A 15,375-nucleotide genomic window follows, 5' to 3' on the forward strand; every position below is an offset into this window, starting at 1 on the left:
GATGCACTGTCTTCTCACTCCGCAAAGAGAAAAGCAGAACCAACTTCAGACAGCAAAGGGGTGTGTAGCCCCACAGGGTCGCAGGAGGCCCCGCCCCAACTCACCACCTCCTTCCCGGCCCCGCCCTTCAGGCGCCCGGGACTTCAATTCCCGGAGGCCTCCGCGGGCCTGAGGGGCAGTACCGTCCGCTCTCCCGCTCAGGCAGAGCAGTGACTGGCTTTCCGTGAGTTGGGCGGGGCCTTCTCCAGCCAATCGATGGAAGGCTCGTTACGGCGGCGGAAGCAGCGGCGCTGGAGTGAGGGGTGGGGGGCAGAGTGCTAGCGCCCCGGCGGCAGCTGCGGGTCCGGACCCCCAGGACGTCGGCTCCACAGTCGGAAAGCGCACGGGAGTGAGCTCGAGGCGGCGCGGCGGCCACTCGGCATAGCACTCAGGTAATGGCGGGACGGGCGCCCGTGAGGGCAGGGGAGGAGACGAGGGGGCGGGGCGGCCGAGCCGGGCTGCAGCGTCCGTCCCGCTGCGCGTCCCCGGGGAAGGGCAGAGGTGCCCCAGCTCCTGTGGCTCGCACTTCAGCTCTTTCGCGAGCTGGGCACGGCGGTTGAGCGGGCGGCAGGGGCTGGATGTCTAGTGGCGGGGAAGGGAGAGGAACCGGGGTGGGTGGGCCGACCCGGGAGTGGGGGTGTGGCAGACGTGAGCTTTGGAGGGGAAGCTGGGTGGCCGGGGGAGTGCGGGCGGGCGGGCGGCCCAGGGAGTTTGGCTCCTGGAGCAGTTTAAAGTGACTCTCCACATCCGGGCCCTGCGCCCGCCGCTTTCAGACCCCGACTGAGGCGGGGCCTCCCCACTCCCCGCCCCCCTCTCCGGGAGTGCTTGTCTTCCTCTGCCATTGGCCCAGCCTCGAGGGGTTTGGGCTGCCCCGGCGAGATTCGCTTTTGATTGGTTGTCGGTCGGCGGGAGGGTGGGGCGGGCCCAGAGCGCGCAGGCCTCTGTAGATTGGTGCCGGGCCTCCAATGACGCGTCGGGCGTGGGGCCAATGGGAGGGCGGGGGAGGTAGGGGCAGGTTTGGGGGAAGAGGACTAGGAGCCGACCGGCGGCTGGGTGGCGGGGGTGAGTGGGGTCGGAGGGGCTGGACAGCGGCGGGCCCGGGCACGCTTCGGCACGAGTCCTCTTGTTGTCCCTGGAGCCCAGCGCTGCCGCCAAGATGGGCCCTCCGCGGCACCCCCAGGCAGGCGAGGTGGAAGCGGGAGGTGCGGGCGGCGGGCGGCGGCTGCAGGTAAAGAGGCACACTGCCTGTCTTGTTGAGGTACTCTCCAGAACGCTTGCTTCCTTCCCCCGGGAAAAGGAGTCTTGGACACCCGAAGTATCTGGAAACAAATCTGTCCTCCTATCTCGGGGCGGGGGTTCTTAATGGGATGGGTTGGGGTCGAACCGGGGAGCTTGCTTGACTCCTGAGGGGAAAGTGGGGGACGATTTGAGAAGGGGCAGAAGGTCTAGGGTCCCTCTGGCTCTGTGAGATGTCTTTGAAAGAGAAAAAAAGGAAATCTGTTAATGGAGGCCTTTGCAGAAAAGCGTTTGACAATTCCTTTCACATCAGGTCTTCATGTAAGATTTCAAATCCATTCTTAAGGCTGGGCATTTTCCCTCTTGCATCTTTTTATGACATTCTAATTACTATTCTTTTTACTTTGGTGTGAGGTTTGTCTTTCAAAGAGACGTGCTATTTTCCATAAAACTTTATACGAAGAGATAGATATGCCTTGTGGTAATACCTGTCATGCGCCTGTTTTACAGGATTCAATGTCCATTTTTTTCATATCACAATTCACAAGTATTTATGAAGGATCATAGTATCCCCAGTGCTGTATAAATGATGTTATTATTAATTTAACCTATGTGCATTAAAAAACTTTAATAATTTAGATAATGTCTGCATTCATATTGACCATTGATTCTTATTCTAGATTAATGATTTTGCATTTGCTTTTCCAAGGAAACATATCATGGATACTAAAGATGCTATGATTTCTCATTGTTGACTTTAGTCTCAGAATCTAGTAACAACAGTATGACTGTGCACTTGCAGGTGGAAATGAGTTCTCAACAGTTTCCTCGGTTAGGAACCCCTTCCACTGGGCTGAGCCAGGCACCTTCACAGATTGCAAACAGTGGTTCTGCAGGATTGATAAACCCAGCTGCTACAGGTAAGATATGTAATATTCTTCTATATTACTTCCTATTTCAAGACTCTTGCCAGTTTTCTAACTTAAAAATTAGCAGATTCCTTCTAGGATTTAAGTACTACTAGCTTATTGAATTTGAAGAAAAGGTATGTTACTATACTAATTTAAATAAGACATTTTTTTCTTACTGTTTTAACCATTTCATTCACATGTACTAGAGTACACATGCAACTTATAGTAAAGCATGCTTATAAGAACTTTTTTAATGCACTGATATATTCTCATCTATTTAATACCCATATGTATAGTAGTGCCATGAGGGAGCCCTGGAGTGTATAAAGCTAGGTCTCGCCTCTTAGGAACTAGCTAATTAAAAAGAAATATAAAGATATACACACACACACACAAATAACTTGTGTATACATATATACAAACTAACTTGGTTAGTTGTTAGTGTATCCTTTGAGTGTTATAGGTTAGTGATTGTCAGTGGAGTTGATTTTACCATGGGGAAAATATTTAACTAGAGACATATTTGGTTGTCACAACTAGATGGTGCTTTCAGCATTTGATAGGTAGAGATCAGGAATGTCACTAAATATATTAAAATGTACTGGACAACCTCTTCCCCATGTAAAGAATTATCCAGTCCAGTCAACAGTGCTGAAGTTGAGGAATTCCTTCAAATACCATTTTCTCTGTGTATTAAGGAAAAATATGGTATTGCAAAGTGAAATGAACTACTTTTTCTGTTATTTTTTCTTTACTACCCATTTCTTCTAATCCTTATGGTAAATTGTACCACTGTTGACTCATTGTTCAAATCAGAATCTGAGGCATCTTTAACTGCTGTCATTGTCTCTTGCCTGTGAGCCTTGACCCTTGTCTAATGTTCAGTCTCATTTTGAATTGCTTTGCCTCCTTCCAGCCAAATTAATTTTTGTTATAAATTTATTTTAGTTCTCTTTAGTCTCAAAATTAGTGTAAGCTGTGTTATGTCTTCTGCTAGATGGAATCTGCTCATGTTTTCTAAATGAATAATTTCAGGTTCATAGTTTTCATGACCTTGGAACTGCACATTCTTTTCCTAAGCCACAGTCTTTTCCTTTCCACACTCAGATATTTTTCTAATTCTTGTTCTTCCTTAAGTTTTTATCTTAGATGTCATTTTCTCTGGATGTCCTTGTTGACTTCATATTCCATAGCAGTCAGGTTGTGACCTCCTCTAGAGTGAGAGCCAGGGGCCATCTGTGTCTCTTGCCTCTTAACATGCTATACTTGCTACAGTGAAGGGCACAAAGTTATAGTTAATGACTTCTTGTAGAGCCGTCTTTAAGTTCTGTATTCCTTAACAAATATTTTTGACAATATTTTGTCTGTGGCATAAATTCACAATAGGTTAATTGGAAGAGCATAGCTAAGGAAAACATTTTTAAATATCTTTTTCCTTGTAAGGAATTATACTACTCACTTAAAAAGGTGTTGCTTAGCAATAATTGTCCTCACAATTTGCTAAAAAATAAATTTTTAACTTAGAACATAAGTGTCTGTAATTTTACTTCTGAAGGGTGCTTATGTTTATGTTTATTCTTTTAGTAGCTCTCAAGAAAGACAATAGAAATTTTTTCTAAGTATTTAGATGTCTCTTTCCAATGTCTTGTATCATAAGAGAGGATTTGAGGTTCTAGGCATTTTAGGGTCCAAATACATATTCAAAGTTAAGAAATATAGATAACTAATGCTTAAAGATTCTTTCCTAATAGAAATGAACTGAAATAAATTCAGATGTCTGGAAGGACATGATAAATGAATCCCAAAAGAATCTAATAGGAAATGATCAGTGTATTCTATTTTAATGAAGTTGTTAAAAATCAGCCTTCTTGGACAAATTATGGGAAAATGTACAGAATTGTTCATTTTTCTTAGGGGACAATCTGGAAAAGAGGGAAAGTAAAAATTAGTAGAAAGTTGAAAGAGAACTCTCCTTCCTCATAAGCAACATGATACTACATGCAGAAAATCCAAAAGAATCTTTTAAAAAGCTGTTTCAACTAATAAGTGAAATTGGTAAAGTTTAGAATATAAAATCAGTGCACAAAAATGAATTATGTCTGGACATTGGCAATAGAAAAGAAACTTTTAAAATGTCATTTACAGTAGCATACAAAAAAAAAAATCAGTAAGGAATAAATTTAACAAAATTAAGACCTGAAGTTAAGCAACTATAAAACATTACTGAGAAAAATTAAAGAACTCGGTAAATGAAAAAAAATTCTATCATGTTCTTGATGTGAAAACTCGATATTTTAGGATATTGGTCTGTAGATTCAAAGAAATTCTAATTAAAATCTCATTAGGCCTTTTTGTAAAACTTGACAACCTAATTTTAAAATTATTTGGAAATCCAAATATTCTAACTAAAGCAAAGAAGCGGGGGAGCGGAGGGGTAGTTAGAGGACACTGCTATCTTATTTCAAAACTTCCTACAAAACTACTCTAACCAAGATGATAAAGTCAGGGCTCAGTCACACACATCTTTAATCCCAGCTACTCTGGAGGCTGAGGAAGGAATATCACAAGTTTAAGGCCAATATGGGCAACTTTGTGAGCACTGTCTGAAAATAAAGTTTTTCAAAAGGGCTGGGGATGTAGCTCAGTGGGAGAGTACTTGCCTAGCACGCAGAATGCTCTGGGTTCAATCCCCAATACCACCCCCATACACAAAAAAATAGTGTGGTATTGGCATAAAGAGACAAATATAGATTGGTAAAATAAAGTGGAGGATCTGGAAATAGACATGAATGATCAGTTGATTTTTGACAAAAATTCAAAAAAGTACTTTTTCCCTAACCACTCCTCCCCCTTATTGTGAGTTAGCATCTATATATCAAAGAAAATATTCGGCCTTTGGTTATTTGGAATTGGCTTGTTTCAGTTATCATGATATTTTCCAGTTCTATCCATTTACTGGCAAATGTCATAATTTCATTCTTATTTCTATAAAGGATTCTTATCCTGAATATATTAAGAACTCCTATAACTCAATATTAAAAAGACAGTCAATATTTTGTAAATGAGCAAATTATTTGAGTAGACACATCACTGAAAAAAATCAATGAATGTCAAAGAAGCATGTGAAGAGTTGCTCAAATTATTCATCCTCAGGGCAATGCAAATTAAACCCACATGGAGAAACTACTACACATCCAGTATTATGACTAAAACTAGAAAGAGCAACAATACCAAATATTGGTATGGATGTAGAACAAAAAGAACTCATATTATTGGTAGGAATGCAAAATGGTCTAGCCACTTAGGTAAACAACTTGGTAGTATCTTTTAAAATTAAATATACATTTTACACACACCTGAGCAATCCCACTTACTATGTATTTGCCTAAGGTAAATGAAAAGTTATATTTATACAAAACATTATTTATACAAAGAATTATACTTGAATGTTCATATAAACTTTTATTTGTAATAGCCAGCCTCTTGGGACAACCAAATGTTTTAGCAACTGCTGACTAGATAAGCAGATCGCTCATAACCACATAATGAAATACTACTCAGCAATAAAAAGGGCCAGGCAGGCTACCAGTACACCCAACAATACAGATGGACCTCCCTGTTGTAATATAAAACATTATACTAAGTAAAGGAAGCCAGATTCAAAAGAACCACAGATTTTATGATTCTGTTTATAGAAAATTCTGGAAAAGACAAAGTTGTAATGACAAAGCAGTTCACTGTTGGGCGGGAAGAATGGAAAATGACAACAAAGGGGCATGATTGAACTTGACAGAGTAATGAAAAATGTTCTATATCTTGATTGTGTTGTAGTTACATTAATGTATGATTTTTGTTTGTTTGTTTTGGTGCCAGGGATTGAACTCAGGGGCACTCAACCACTGAGCCACATCCCTAGCCCTATTTCGTATTTTATTTAGAGACATGGTCTCACTGAGTCGCTTAGTGCCTCACTTTTGCTAAGACTGGCTTTGAACTCTTGATCGTCCTGCCTCAGCCTCCTGAGCTGCTGAAATTATAGGTGTGTGCCACCGGACCTGGCTACATTACTGTATGCTTTTACAAAAATTTAGTTATGCACAATTAGTGAATTTTATACATAAATTTTACCTCAGTAAATTTAATTGACTAAAAATGGATACAAGATGAGTGCAGGACTCAGGTGGTGGCTCAGTGGTAGAGCGCTTGCCTAGCAGGTGTGAGCCACTGGGTTTGATCCTCAGCACCACATATAAATAAATGGATAAAATAAAGGTCTATCAACATCTAAAAAAATATTAAAAAGAAAAAAAAGCACATACTTAACAAAAGAAGCTATAGCTAATGCCGGTCATGGTGGCACACTCCTGTAATCCCAGCAGTGTGGGAGACTAAGGCAGGAGGTTCATGAGTTCAGAGCCATCCTCGACAATTTGACAAGGCTCCCTAAGCAACTTAGTGTGACCCTGTCTCTGAATAAAACATATAAAAAGGGCTAGGGACATGGGTTAGTGGTTAAATGACCTTGTGTTCAATCCCCCATACCAAAAAAAAAAGATATTTCTGGCCTGTGATCACATAAGATGTGCAGCATTGCTAGTCATCATGGAACTACTAAAAGCAAATGGAAAATTTGTGCCTTGTTCACACATTGTTACACTATACAGCATTGAGAATGAAAACACCCATCAGATGGTTATATATCAAGCATTGATGAGGATGAGGAACAACTAAAACTCTATATAAAATGATACGACTACTTTCAAAGGTATTTTGGCAGTTTCTCAGAAAGCTAAACAAGTACTTAACATTTGACCCTACTTTTCTACTCTTAGGTGTTCCTAAGGATACTTCTTTAAAAATCATTGAAGAGTTGAGTGTAATGGCTTATGCCTGTAATCCCAGCCACTCCAGAGGCTGAGGCCAGAGTATTGCAAGTTCAGGGCCAACTTGGACTATTTAGTGAGACCCTGTCTGAAGATAAAATTTTTAAGAGTTATGAATATAGCTTAGTGGTAGAATGCTTGCCTAAGCATGTACAAGGCCCTATGTGTACCTCCCCAGTATCATAGGGGATGGGAAAATCATTCTTTAGAGTAGCCATTTTATTGTATGTAAATTATAATTCAGGCAGGTGGTTTTGTAAATCAGGATTCTAAGAATACTGAATGACCTGAGGGAAAAGTCAGTATATAGCAAAATAGAAATATGCATCAGTTTTTTCACCTATCACTTCTACTTTTAGAAATTTTTTTCCTGAAGAGACCATTATACAAGGAAAATTTGCAAATAACCTAAATTAACAGTGGTTTTTAAAAAAACTATAATTTTTTTTTATCTGTGCAGAATTCCAGAGAACCTTTAAATGCAGTGTATACATATTATATATTACTCAACATTTCAACTTTCAGGTATATATCCAATGGAAATGGTACATATGTTCACCAAAAGATGTAATACAGAAATATTATTAGCACTAACAGGTGCAGTGGTACACATCTGTAATCCCACCTACTGGGGAGGCTGAAGAAAGAGGATCATAATTTCAAGGCCAGCCTAGGCAACTTAGTGATATCCTGTTTTAAAATAAAATAAGAGAGATGGAGATATAGCTCAGTGGTATAGCACCCCTGGATTCAATTCCTAGTTCTTGGGGAGGAAAAAAGAATATTAGTAGTTATTCATAGTATTTTTGCTATTTATAATAGCAAAAAACAACAAAAGTCCAGAAAACTGTTTAAATGCCTCTTAGCAGTAAGTGGATCATTTGTTCCTTGTTCACACATTGCTATTCTATGCGACTTTGAGAATGAAAAATCTACAGCTCTGTACAGTAATGTGGATTATCATATCTATAAGTGAAAGAAGCATGACACAACAAGGCATATTTGTTAATAACCTGGTGTTATAAGTTAGGATACTAGGTATCTTTGGATGGGATAGGACTGGAATGGAACTGAATGGATAGGGAAGATATCCGGGGACCACAAGTCTTTTGCTTCTTTCTTTTTTTTTTTTTTTTTTTTTTTTTTTTGCAGTGCTGGGGATTGAACCCAGGGCCTTGTGCTTGCGAGGCAGGCACTCTACCAACTGAGCTATATCCCCAGCCTATCTTGTTTCTTGAGCTGAGTAGTGGGTACATTTGTTTGTGAAAGTCCATTGAGCTGCATAGTTAACATTTGTGCACTTAACCTTTATGAAGGTTATACATCAATGAAAAAGGATTAAATAAAAACCTATCCAAATTAAAAACTGGTGAGAAGTGTCTGAAGATTTTAACTGTTGGTGCCTTTGGGTTATAGATTTTAGGACACCTTTACTTTCTTTATAGATTTCCAAATAATTTAAATTTTCCACGTAAGTAGATATTATCTTTGTGTTCAGAAAAATAAAGCTGTTAATTACTTTAGAAAAATGATAAACAAGTATGAGTTATATTTTTACAAACTCTCTTCCTTTATTACATGAGTATTCCTTGATTATTTTAATTTGTAAATAGGTTATATGTTCTGGTAGTCTAAAATTCCAGAAGTAAAAGAGGTTTCAGTGAAAAGTATCTCTAGCATCCCTGTCCTCCAATCTTGAAAAATTATGTTCTTAGAGTTAGAAATTACATTAAACATATCTCTCTTTTTATATATACCTTCGTTTTATTTATCTATGTGTTTATGTGATGCTAAGGATCAAACCCAGTGCCTCACATGTGCTAGGCAGGTGCTCTACCACTCAGCTACAACCCTAGCCCCTGAGCATATCTTTTTAATGTAAGGTTTTTATAACTTCTCCCAAAAAATCATTTTAAATGAAATTGTCTTATATCCTGTAAGGTACTTTCAACTATTTGAGCTTATTTTAAATGGTTGTCAGACACTTTATAAGTTTGAGAAAACCACAACATTCAGAATAAATCCTGTGTTTCACAGTTGTGACTCTTGGGTCTGATATCTATCAGGACAATACAACACCCAAATCCTCCTTTTTAAGAAAGCCCCCAAGAATGTGGTCAGTTTGTAAACCCTGAAACTTAATTGCAAGTGCCACTTTGTCCATCCTGCTTTGTTAGTTAATGTTGAGAAACTGTGACATACTTTCTCCCCTTCATGTCTTTACTAGTCAATGATGAATCTGGTAGAGATGCTGAAGTCAGTACCAGGGAGCACATGGGTTCCAGCAGCTCCCTCCAGTCCCGGGAAGAGAAGCAAGAGCCTGTTGTGGTAAGGCCGTATCCACAGGTGCAGATGTTGTCTACACACCATGCTGTTGCATCAGCCACACCTGTTGCAGTGACAGCACCGCCAGCACACCTGACGCCAGCAGTGCCACTCCCATTTTCAGAGGGACTTATGAAGGTAACGGAGAGCTTTAAAATTTCACAATGAACCACAGCTAAAGGTGGCAAATACTTTTAACAATTTTAACAAAATCTTGAGCTGTTTTGTAGAATCATGCTTTGGGTTTTTTTCATTTCAGCTCTTTTGTGTAACTCAGCTCACTGCCTGCAGTCCCTTGACTTGGGCAGTTGGCATCACAGGATATTTTCTGTTACCATTTTGATATTGATGTTACTCAATTTATGGACTTGCTAGTTAGTTTTTATCTTGGATTGGTACTCTTCTCCAAGATTTATTTTAATAGCTGGCTAATTTGGGGGTATTGGAGCATATTGCCTTGTATATTTCTTTGCACTTATGTTTCAGTTACTGGGAGTTTTGTTTACTTTTGCCCAAACTTGGGAGGCAGTGCTGTGTAGAAGAAAGGACGTGGGCTGTGAGCCATGCAGATCTGGCTTTATTCCCAGTTCTACTTTTCACTGTCTGTGTGACTCCAAGCAAGTCACTTAGCTTTACTTTGTACATTTCTTCCTCTGAAATGTGAAAATGCTAGCACTTCAGTGGAACAGCTGTGATGCTGACAGATAAAGCACGTAAGGATGATGGCATCTTTCCTGGCACTCTCTGGGTTTGATTTGTGTACTTTTAACTATAGAGTAAACCGCATCACTAAAACAAGATTATTGATGTGTTTTGTGTGGTTTTCTGTTTGCAGCCACCCCCGAAGCCCACCATGCCTAGCCGTCCCATTGCTCCTGCTCCACCTTCTACCTTGTCACTTCCCCCCAAGGTTCCAGGGCAGGTTACCGTTACCATGGAGAGTAGCATCCCTCAAGCTTCAGCCATTCCTGTGGCAACAATCAGTGGACAACAGGTTTTTTTTCTCTTAATTTGCTGATTTTCAAACTAAGATGCCAAACAATTGATCATTATATACTGAATGCCAGCAGTCCAGTAGGCACTGTCCTAAATAAAAAAGTAAATGGTCACTGATATCTGCAAAGGGAAGATAGTAGATCTGAGAGAAGGGTTAGGGAGTAGAAACCAGGATGTGTAGTAGTGGTGTAACCCATATTTATTGAGCATCTGCTACTATATTTTAGGTACTGCCGGAGTGAGATACAGATTTGGTTTGGATGGTCCATGTTGTTGAGGAGTCAGAGTCCAATTGTCCTTGCTTATGGGGAGGTAGCTCTGAAGGATTGAGAACCACTTTACAGCAGTGTTGTTGAGCAGTGCTTCTCTAGGTTTTTCTCAGAGGAGATCAAATGTGTATCTCTTGGGATACTGGTGGGTTTGCTCAGGCAGCCCTCTAGTTATGAATATTTATATTGAAGTTTCCTGGTTTTCTTCAAATTACTGAAAAGTTGTAGTCTTATTCCTTTATGTGTATTTGACTTATATATTTTAAATTATCTGCCTATGAGAAAAACTAATTCCAAGGACTCTTTCCTTTCCTATTTTCAAGAAAAATTAATATTCCAAAACAATTCCCTTGTTGCTTTCCTTTTGTCATATTGCTAAGTATTCCCAGAAGTCCAGGAATCACCATCTGAGAAGCACTGATAACAAAAGGGTGGGACATTTGAGGGGTAGCTAAAGAATGGGTAGAGGAGTACCTGTTGGATACTGACATTTACTTGAAAATTCTCAATAGCATAATGAATGAGGGAGACAGACACATACAAATACTGAGAATGCACAAAGTAAACCTTTGGCCAAGAAAGAGAAAACTTGTATGTAAGGTTAATATTGCAGATGAGAGTATCTAAAAGGAGACAGTGGAATATGTCTTGTGTTCCTGGGATCTAGCAACTAGCTGGGCCTGAAGCAATTGAATGTGCCTTAGTCACTTGTGGAATGACTGTTGGCATAGATCATTATACAGTACAGTGTGTAAAAGAGATAAAGCTAAATGTCCTCAGCCCTTTCCCTCGGGGTACTCACTATCTAAAAGGAACAACCTGACCCACATTTGGAGGCAACTGACTTCTAGAGGCAATAGCTAAGACCAAGTACATGAAAATGATATTATATCCCATTTCTTTCAGGGACATCCCAGTAACCTGCATCACATTATGACCACAAATGTACAAATGTCCATTATCCGCAGCAATGCTCCTGGACCCCCTCTTCATATTGGAGCTTCTCATTTACCTCGAGGTAAAGACTGCTTGTTTTATTCATACTCTGAAAATGCAGTGGCACATACACATTTTTTAAAAAATATTTTTAGTTGTAGATGAACACAATATTTTTATGTGGTGCTGAGGACCAAACGCAGTGCCTCACACATGCTTGTCAAGGGCTCTACCACTGAGCCACAACCCCAGCATGCACATACACATTTGGTAGAAGCAATGGTAACAAAAATGTATTCATAATCAGCATATTAAGTTGCAGGACATTAGAAATAAAGCAATACACTTGGGGTATTTTGGGGGTGGGGGCAGGTACCTGGGATTGAACTCAGGGGCACTTGGCCTCTGAGTAACATCCCAGCCCTATTTTGTATTTTATTTAGAGACAGGGTCTCAAGGAGTTGCTTAGCCCCTCACTTTTGCTGAGGCTGACTTTGAATTCATGATCCTCTTGCCACATCGTCCCAAGCCGCAAGGATTATAGGCATGCACCACCATGCCCAACACAGTAATCATTTTTAACATTGTCTAAGGTTTACTTCTTAGAGTTGGTTTAGAACAACTGTATATGTAAACTTAAAACAATGTGAATTTTTAATGTGGTCTAAAAATTGTTCTTTATTCTGAGCAACTCAAAAGGCTCTGATAGTCTGAACATGGTATTCATTTTTCATAAATAAGTACTAATATTAATACTGAATATCTTTTTTTTCTTCTTTTTTTTGGTGTGTGTGTGTGTGTGTATGGAGCTAGAAATTAAACTCAGGGCCTTGCACATACTAGGCAAGCATTGTACCATTGAGCTACATTCCAGGTCAATACTGAATTCTTTCAAAGTGTACTGATAATGGTCACTCAATTTTTTTAATTCACGTAGCAATAAGATTAATTTATCCTAGTAATTAAGCTCTAATAGGGTATAAGGTACTGAACTTTATGTGTCTTAAACCAGAAATTGTTACCTTCTATTGGAGAACGTAAAACCGTTGGAGAGTTTTAGCAAAATCAGACTAATAAACACAAAACCAGGTTTTCTTAGGCGTACCATAACTCAGGTGGTTGCCGACATGTGATGTTCACAGCCCCTTTTAAGAGGCTACAGGGTCAGAACTATTTTTATGAAAGCATTAAGATACTTTGCCTTTTTCACAGTTGACATCTGCATTAATGGAACAGAGATAGTGGTGGGTAAGTGAAGTGTAACTGTCTGGTGGTTAGTGGTCCAGCCTTAGCCAGAAACTACGCAGCAGCGCCACACTGTGCTGTTCATTTTGTGTTTTGTACTTGGAATTAACAAAACAGAACACTAGCTAATTTCATTTAAGAATGTCCTTGAAGTTGTAGTATGTGCTATCTTATTAAATCTTGTTTTAATTAGCTTTTTCATTGCTGTAACCAGAAGACCTAACAAGAACAATTTTAGAGAAGGAAAAGTTTCTTTGGCAATCATGGTTTCAGAGGTCTCAGCCAGTAGACAGCCAGCACCATTGTTCTGGGCCCTTGGTGAGACAGAACATTGTGGTGGAAGAGTGTGGTGGAGGAAAGCAGCTCAGACATAGCACCAGAAAGCAGAGAAAGACACACTGCAGACCAGGGTCTCAATCCGTGCCCAAAAGGCATGCCTCCAATAACTCACCTCCTCCAGCCACACCCTATCTGCCTACAGTTACCACCACACCAATCTCAACCCTTGAGTACAGCATTTCTTAATTTTCTCTGAGACTGGGTGTTTTGCTACATTGTCCCGACCTGCCTGGAACTCCTGGGCTCAACTGATCCTCCTACCTCAGCCTCCTGAATAGCTGGGACTATAAGCACCGTGCCTGACCTTTTCTTAATTTTCTTTATGATGAAATGGGAAGTACGTACCAACATATTATTTGAGTTTTAGAAGTCATTTTCCTAGTAGATATGATTGGATCTATTTAAATTGTGAATCCATAAAACATACTAATAATTTTTTTTTTTCCAGGTGCAGCTGCTGCAGCTGTAATGTCCAGTTCTAAAGTAACCACAGTCCTGAGGCCGACTTCACAGTTGCCAAATGCTGCTGCAGCCCAACCAGCAGTACAGCACATCATTCACCAACCAATCCAGGCACGTCAGGGTCAGGGCTTCTCATCCTGCAAGTGTTAAGTGCCTAATTGTAGTTAGTCAATGCCAGGCACTAGTAGAGTCCTTGACCTCGTTGACTTTTAACCTAATTTTAAGACTTAGGGAAGTTTAAGAAAGGCTTTTTGTTGGGATGGAAATGGTAGTGAGGATTCAAAGAAGTGAAGAGGGAAATGAAGCAATGTCAAGAAAGAGAATAATGGTGATAGTGTGTAGTGAAGGGTGGCTAGATCTGAAAGGGATTTTAATTTTGCTAGAGGTCAGTGAACACCTAAAGATTTTATGCACATTTTTATACATACACTTATGCTTTTCCAAGAAGACAGCCTGTGCCTTTCAACTTCTTTTCAAGGAAATCTGTGGCCTTGGAACTACCAAAGTATGGTATAGACAATATATCTGTAAATTGAAGATGCTAAGGGAATATAAAGTTGATTTTTGTATACAATAGAGAGCCACATTTTTCTTTTTCTTTTTTGGTACCAGGAATTGAACTCAGGGGCATTCAACCACTGAGCTATATCCCCAGCCCTATTTTGTATTTTATTTAGAGACAGGGTCTCACTGAGTGGCTTAGCACCTTGCTATTGCTGAGACTGGCTTTGAACACACAATCTTCCTGCCTCAGCCTCCTGAGCCACTGGGATTACAGGCATGTGCCACTGCATCCAGCAAGAGCCACTTTTTTTTTTTTTTTTTTTAAACAAGTAATGTCCAATCAAAAAAAAAAATGTCTTTGAAAGATTAGTCTTAGCTGAATTATATACAGGAGATGGAAATTCTAATGCTTTTAGAGATCATTTAGGTAATGTGTATGAAACAGTTGTGTTTATATAATAAGGCAGAGTCCTGATTAGTACAGTGGGTAGGGTAGTACACGGTCTACCTAAAGCTTTCAGAGTACTGTATTTCACTGTAAATAATCATATGGATTTTATGCCAATTTTTTTTTTTAAACAGTGGGATGTGACCATTATGTAAAAACTTGTTTTTTTTAATTGTGCTGGTATTACTTAAAAATCATTTATTACTAGACCGTCTTTGGTGCAAGATACATGGTACATGGAATACTGGTGAATATATGTTAATGTGGTAGCAGTGATTATTATTAATGTGGTACAGTGAAACAAAAGACTTTGCCAGCAAAACACAGTTGGAGGGCATTGGTATTCAGGAGTACATATAAAATATATGAAGAATTAGAAAAGTATGAGTGCCAAGACAAGAAATTTACTAGTGAGGAAGTGGAGCAATCGCCCTAGTGTGAGATATGGAGCTGTACACAGTAGGAGCAGCAGATAAGAGACTGAGATTTTTGGAAAAGCAAAGATAAAGAATGGGTGGAGTGCTGGGCACAGTGGAGCTCACCTGTACTCCCAGCTGCTTGGGAGGCTGAGGCAGGGGGATTGTGACTTCAAAGCGAGCCCCACCATCTTAGCAAGGCCCTAAGCAAATCAGCAAGACCCTTTCTCTAAATAAAAAATTTAAAAAGGTCGGGGTTGTGGCTCAGTGGTTAAGCACCCCTGAGTTCAATCTTCAGTACCAAAAAAAAAAAAAAAAAATGGGCAGAGTTTGATGATTTGACATCAGGGTGAAGAAAGAGGGCTG

At 40.0% G+C, this 15,375-nt stretch overlaps 1 protein-coding gene across 8 annotated transcripts in view; it reads left to right on the forward strand.

The window, feature by feature from the left end:
* Positions 1-268: 268 nt before the first annotated feature.
* SAP130 (Sin3A associated protein 130) overlaps positions 269-15,375 on the forward strand; it is a 77,528-nt gene continuing 62,421 nt past the window's right edge. For 3 of the 8 annotated variants that reach the window (XM_079130433.1, XM_079130438.1, XM_079130434.1), the window contains exons 1-6: positions 1,126-1,267; positions 2,078-2,195; positions 9,297-9,532; positions 10,230-10,388; positions 11,566-11,677; positions 13,628-13,752. In XM_079130433.1, coding sequence (XP_078986559.1) covers positions 1,196-1,267; positions 2,078-2,195; positions 9,297-9,532; positions 10,230-10,388; positions 11,566-11,677; positions 13,628-13,752 — 822 coding nt within the window. In that variant the 5' untranslated portion in view covers positions 1,126-1,195. Of the gene's footprint in view, positions 432-1,082; positions 1,102-1,124; positions 1,268-1,527; positions 1,597-2,077; positions 2,196-9,296; positions 9,533-10,229; positions 10,389-11,565; positions 11,678-13,627; positions 13,753-15,375 lie in introns of those variants that run through there. The other 5 variants (XM_079130435.1, XM_079130439.1, XM_079130436.1 and 2 more) reach the window with 4 other exon arrangements.

This window comes from Sciurus vulgaris (assembly GCF_902686455.1).
Source record: "Sciurus vulgaris genome assembly, chromosome: 3".
Taxonomy (NCBI): domain Eukaryota; kingdom Metazoa; phylum Chordata; class Mammalia; order Rodentia; family Sciuridae; genus Sciurus; species Sciurus vulgaris.